This window comes from Octopus bimaculoides, chromosome 11 (assembly GCF_001194135.2).
Source record: "Octopus bimaculoides isolate UCB-OBI-ISO-001 chromosome 11, ASM119413v2, whole genome shotgun sequence".
NCBI classification, from domain to species: domain Eukaryota; kingdom Metazoa; phylum Mollusca; class Cephalopoda; order Octopoda; family Octopodidae; genus Octopus; species Octopus bimaculoides.
This window is the reverse complement of record NC_068991.1, coordinates 71,543,340-71,550,017: the sequence shown is the minus strand read 5'-3', so window position 1 is coordinate 71,550,017 and position 6,678 is coordinate 71,543,340. Positions and strand designations below refer to the sequence as shown.

The 6,678-nt window shown below is 41.2% G+C and overlaps 1 protein-coding gene across 1 annotated transcript in view; it reads left to right on the top strand.

Moving 5' to 3' along the window:
• The window catches only part of LOC106871652 (exonuclease 1), a 25,955-nt gene that overhangs the window by 12,905 nt on the left and 6,372 nt on the right, over positions 1-6,678 (top strand). The window contains exons 9-11 of the mRNA XM_014918236.2: positions 3,306-3,495; positions 3,790-4,237; positions 5,362-6,118. Coding sequence (XP_014773722.1) covers positions 3,306-3,495; positions 3,790-4,237; positions 5,362-6,118 — 1,395 coding nt within the window. The remainder of the gene's footprint in view (positions 1-3,305; positions 3,496-3,789; positions 4,238-5,361; positions 6,119-6,678) is intronic.

Genomic DNA, 6,678 nt, shown 5'->3' with positions numbered 1-6,678 from the left:
AAAAGCACCTACTACACTCTTGGAGTGGTTGGCATTAGGAAGGGCATCCAGCTGTAGAAACACTGCCAGATCAGATTGGAACCTGGTGTGGCCTCCTGGGTTTACCAGTCCCCAGTCAAACCGTCCAACCCATGCCAGCATGGAAAATGGACGTTAGATGAATATGAGAGGTTTGCTTTTTGTTTTTTGAGGTATACATAGGAAGGAAAGATGACAGAGAGAGAGAGAGAGAGTGTGTGTGGTGATGATGAGGTATGACTGTGGTTAAGAAGTTTGCTTCTCAACTAAATGGTTTTGGGTTCAAACCCACTATATTGCACCTTGGGTAAGTGTTTTTTTTTTTATATAGTCTTGAGCTGATTAAAGTCTTGTGAATAAATTGGTAAACGAAACTGATTGAAGCCTATTGTATACGTGTGTGTGTGTGTGTTTCCTTGTCCTGGCATTGTGTGATAGTTGCAAGCGAGTGTTGCCATCATACAAATGGTGTTACTTATTTCCAGTCCTGCGAAACAAAAATTATTTAGTCAAAAAAGAAATATTGTGTAACTTGCTAACAGGTAAAGGTTGGTGACTGGAAGAGCACCCAGCCGTGCGAAAACCTGCTTTACTGAGTTCTGTCTGATCCATGTGATCACGAAAAAGAGGGTATCAAAACGATGGCGGTGGCGACGACAATGATGCAGATGATGATGATACCACCATCTCCTCTGCTGATGACAATACTCGAGATGAAATAATTCACTTGTTTCGCATGTTTTTCTACCAAATTCCTTCTTCCTCCCATATCTATCCACAATGTGGTAACCTCTTCCTTTCACATATGTCCATAATTTGTTGAAGAAACCACTTCCCCTCACGTTTTCACAATACACACACACACACTCTCTCTCTCTTGTTCTCCCCCTCTGTCTCTTTGTTGTTCTCTCTCTTTATCTCTCTCTCTCTCTCTCTTCTATTATTTCTTTCTCCCTACATAGACCTCGAAAGGAGTAAACCTCCTCCCACATTGTAAATTCTACATTAACAGGCATCGACCTTTCCTCCCCCCCCCGTCCTCCTCCTCCTCCTCCTACACAAATTCTCTTCACATGCCTGATCAGAAGTGATAAGCCACGAATTAATGGTGACGTGCTTACTGGGGCTTGTTGACCCCTGCCCTCCCCCGCCGCCTCCTCCTCCTCCTCCCCCTTCTCCTCGAAATATTCATAAATCTTATCAATATAAATCAAATTATTATCATCGGGACAATATTTAAAGACGGAGAAGGAATTTATTGCAGCCATCTATTCCAGCCTATTGTTAGGTGTGTGAGGGGCGGGAAGAGGAGGGAGAATGATTGGAAAAAAAAGAAGGTTGGTGGCGGGGGCGGTTGAGGAAAATAGAGAAGAAGAGATACAGATATTGTGTGCATGTGTGTGAGAGAGTAAAGGAGAGAGAGAGAGAGAGAGAGATTGATATGAGATAATTATTAAAAAGATTCCATTTAATTTTTTTTTTTTTTTAGCCTATAAGACCTCAAACTGCTTTAACAATGCTTTAGCAATAAACTGGGAGTTAGGCTGCTCTGCTGCTTGACTGTCTCTTCAGCCTTGGTTTTGTGGTTAAGGACCTTGCCTTGCAACCGTGCGGCTTGGGGTTCAGTCCTACAGTGTGGTACCTCGAGCAAGTGTTTTCTGCTAGAGCCCTGGGCCGATTGTTGCCTTGCGAGTGAATTTTGTAGATGGGAACTGTGTAGAATCCCTTAGTTTGTGTGTGTGTGTGTGTGTAAAGGAGCTTGCTTCCCAACCACATGGTTCCGTGTTCAGTCCCACTGTGTGTCACCTTGAGCAAGTGTTTTTTTTTTTACTATAGCCTCAGGCCAACTGGTGCCTTGTGAGTGGATTTGATAGATGGAAACTGAAAGAAGCCCATCGTATATATGTATGTATATATATATATATATATATATATATATATATATATGTGTGTGTGTGTGTGTATATATATGTGTGTGTGTATATATATATATGTGTGTGTGTATGTATATATATATGTGTGTGTGTGTATATATATATGTGTGTGTGTATGTATCTTTGTGTCTGTTTGTCCTCCATCATCACCTTGACAACTGGTGTGGTGTGTTCATGTCCCTGCGATTTAGCAGTTCAGCAAAAGAGACTGATAGAATAAGTACTAGGCTTAAGAAATATCTTCTGGGGTCGATTTGTTTGACTAAAACCCCTCAAGGTGGTGTTCCAGCATGGCCACAGTTGAATAACTGGAACAAGTAATAGAATAAAAGGATGTGTGTGTATATGTATGTATGCATATGTACATGTGTATTTATGTGTGTGTGTGTGTTTTTGTGTAAGTGTTTGGCTCCTGCCACTGCTTGACAAACAGTGTTGGTTTGTTTACGCCCATATAACTTAGCAGTTTGGTAAAAGGGAGTTGATAGAGTAAGTACCAGACCTTAAAAAAAACCGGAAAACTTGTTTCAAAAAGTCCCCTTGCGCCTTTTATGCTGGGATCAGGCTTTGGCTAGATTTCGTTTGTGTTAAGTATTGTTACTTAACCCATCACAATATTCAGCTAGGAGATTCAGGATTAGCTGCAGTTTTTGTCTCACAGATTAGGCCTGCTAAAGTTGGAGTGTGCCTTATATGCCTGAAAATATGGTAAAAAAGCCCCCAGCACATTCTGTAAAGTGGCTGGCGTTAGGAAGGATATCTAGCTGCAGTAAGCATGCCAAAGCAGACAGCAGAACTTGGGGCAGTCTTCTTACTTACCATTTCATGTCAAACTGTCCAACCCATGCCAGCATAGAAAGAGGATGTTAACTGATGATGATGTTGATAAAAAGATCTTTCCTGAGACAACCATTGCAGCCTCTGACTTTTCAACAGTATACATCACCATCATCATCATCGTTTAACATCCGCTTTCCATGCTGGCATGGGTTGGACGGTTTGACTGAGGACTGGCAAGCCAGGAGGCTGCCCCAGGCTCCAATCTGATCTGGCAATGTTTCTTCAGCTGGATGCCCTTCCTAATGTCAACCATTCCGAGAGTGTATTGGGTGCTTTTTACATTCCACCGGCACAGGAGCCAGTCAGGTGGCACTGGCATTAACCATGCTTGAATGGTGCTTTTTACATGCCACTGTATGTTGTGTCATATAAATGAAGATTTCAATCTAGAACTGCTTCTGTTGCCTAATTTAATATATTTTTCAATTGTGAAAAGGAGAATTAATGTTCTGTCAGTTAAAGAATTTGTGATTTTCTTTCCTTCTATTTTTAACATTTCACATCTTGCTACAGAATTCCGGTCCTGAGGTAGCAGCTAAATATAATGGTCCTCATATGCTGAGCATTTGGAACAGGAATTATCGAATTCTTTCTAAAGGATTGCAGGAAAAGTCACCACTTAAAGAACGGCCGAGTTTAAAGAATAAAGAAATTGTCACAGAGTTTAAAGTTGCTCAACAACCACGAAAGCGACTCAGAAATGGTAAAGAATTTCTTTAAGAATTTTATTTTTTTTTTGTTTTTTGCCCGCTTTTATTTGTGCATTTGTTAATTTTTAGATTCGGCATTTTTAGTTCTGGGTTCAAATTCCACTAAGTTTGACTTTGCCTTTCATCATCTTTTCAGGAGTTGATAAATTAAGTACCAGTTACGCTCTGGGGTTGATGTAATCAACTAGTCCCCACCCCCACCCTAATTTCAGGCCTTGTGCCTATAGTAGAAAAGATTATCATTATTATTGTTGTTGTTGTTATTGAGGTTGTTGTTTTCTTTGTAGTTGAAAATTGTTTGGAATCAAAGTCTGATAACGAGTTATCACACATTTACTCTCTGGAAAGTCCCTCAGTGAAAAAGACAAAGCTACCTTCCAAAATAGACGAGAATGCCTGCGTGATCGATGAATCCGTTCTTATTCTGAGATCTTTACTTAACGAGCAGGATGATGAGAGTTCCAACGATAAACCAACGACAGATGAGGAGTGCCTGGAAACAGATTTCACTTCCATTAAAGAAAGCAAAATCTCCCATTTAGACACGAATCCTAGCAACGAAAGCCAGAATCCTGATTCGATGGCAGTTTTGAGCAAGGAAAACTCTAGTCAAATTCAAGAAGCAGCTAAGCAAACTGACATGAAACAGAAGTTAAATTCCACACATCAAAATAAGTTTGCCATTTTCAAAGAAGTCAAGAGATTTGATATCAATGCTCCAAAAGTCCAAAGTCGGTAAGTTCTATTTCGTTCTTCACCCTTTTCATACTTGCCCACATGGGAACGTCCTTGATTTTACAATACAAATTCCTTGTTTCAAAATGATCCTGATTAAAAGCTTCCACCAAAATTTCCATCAAATTTCATTTATATTCCAAATGTCAGCTTAAGAACGACAAAGTGTTTTATTAAATTCTTTGTTATTTTCAAAATTAATTGCGACTGATGTAATGTGTTTCATCAGGATTATGGGAACAAAAGGGTGAAACTAGAAGAAAAAAATGGTCAAGATTAGGTTTTAATAGTTGTACTTCTTCATTAGCTAAATACTGCCATTTTTCTATGATGGCATCAAACGGATCAGTCTGGAATATTCCTTTTCATCACGAAGTTCTTAAGGTTTGTCCCATCCATTTTGACCACTTTGGTCTGTTGCACACAGTTTCTATGATAATAAAGAATAAAAAATTTTGAATGGTACAACAATGGACAATATCATCATCATCATCGTTTAACGTCCGCCTTCCATGCTGGCATGGGTTGGACGATTTGACTGAGGACTGGCAAGCCAGAAGGCTGCACCAGGCTCCAATCTGATCTGGCAGAGTTTCTACAGCTGGATGCCCTTCCTAACGCCAACCACTCCGAGAGTGTAGTGGGTGCTTTTTACGTGCCACCTGCATGGGGGCCAGTCAAGCGGCACTGACATCGACCATGCCCAAATGGTGCTTTTTATGTGCTACTGGCATAGGGGCCAGTCAAGGGCATCGACAACGCTCGAATGATGCTTTTTATGTGCCACCAGCATGGGACCCAGTCAGGTCGAACTGGCATCAACCATGCTTGAATGGTACTTTTTATGTGCCACCTGCACATGAGCCAGTCAGGTGACAGTGACATTGGTGTCTTTCCTTTTTTGTAAGACAGTGTGTGAGTTGAGGGAGATTTGGTTGCTATTTCAAGTAAGTTGAGCAACCATGTCTCTGTAGTGGTGGGTCTCCTCGAGAAGTTGCAATTAAAAAAAAAGGAATCTGTAAATGTTAGATGAAATAACGAAGGATGTGAAACACTCATTAATCTTATGATTTAATTATCTTTTTCTCTCTTCTCTCTCTCTCTCTTTTTTCCCCATTCATCAGATATTTCCGACCAGAGAAGGAAGAGGAAAAGAAAGAGGATAATGTCACTACAAAACCTTCTCGTTTATCTCAACTATTTAAGGAAGAAACAGCCTGCCCTAAAGTAATGGAAGACAAATCAGCAAACAACAACAACAATGGTGATGATGATGATGATGACGATGATAAAATTGAGGATAATAATAATAATAACAATAACAACAACAGCCAAAATGTCTCACCCTCAGGTGTGAATAAAGAGATTAAACTTCAAAACAAAACATTATCTGTTCTGTCTGCTTTCTCTTGGGGGAAACGCAGTACCAGTTATGGCAGCACCAACAAACTAACTCCCGAACCTGTCCCCCAGGGATCTGATGACGAAGTGTGTGAACTGTCGCCAATACCACAGATCTCTGACGGCACAAAGGAGGCCGCATCGACAACCGATTGGACATCTGACACTCGGGCCAACTCGACTATGAATAGTTTGGAGAATGGAAGCGAACTCTTTGATTCTGGAATAGGTTGTTCTCCTCCGGCCCTGAGTCGAAGTTCTTCTAAATTGGAAGCAGATATCATTGACCTTGATACTGGCTCCCAGCAATCCGTAATGGGACTTGAAAGTGCCTCCCAGCAATCCGTAATGGGACTCGAAAGTGCTTCTCAGCAATCCGTAATGGGGCTTGAAACTGGCTCCAAGCAATCCATAATGGGACTTGAAACATGCTCGCAGGACACCGTCTTTGGTTTCAATTCATTGTTTTTGTCATCACAGGTAAGTGAATTTGTCATCTTGTTCTCTAGCAACTTTGAACATAATCCATTCATTAACTATAAAGTACTGTGTTTGGTGGTGGTGGTTGTGGTGGTGAAGATGCTTGTGATGGTGGCGAAGATGCTTGTGATGGTGGCAGCGAAGGTGGTGGTAAGAATGGTGATGATGTGCATTCGGCACACTCTTAAGTGGTTGGCATTGGGAAGGGCATCCAGCTGTAGAAACCATTCCACAACAGACAATTGGCATCTGGACAGCTTCATGTCAAACCGTCCAACCCATGCCAGCAAGGAAAATGGACATAAAAGGCAGATGATGGTGGTGGTGGTGGTGATGTGTAAAGGAATAAATAAATATATAATTCTTTTACTCGTTTCAGTCATTTGACTGCGGCCATGCTGGAGCACCGCCTTTAGTTAGACAAACCGACCCTAGGACTTATTCTTTGTAAGCCTAGTACTTATTCTATCGGTCACGGAGATGTAAACACACCAGCATTGGTTGTCAAGCGATGGTGGGGGGGACAAACACTGACACACACACACACACACACACACACA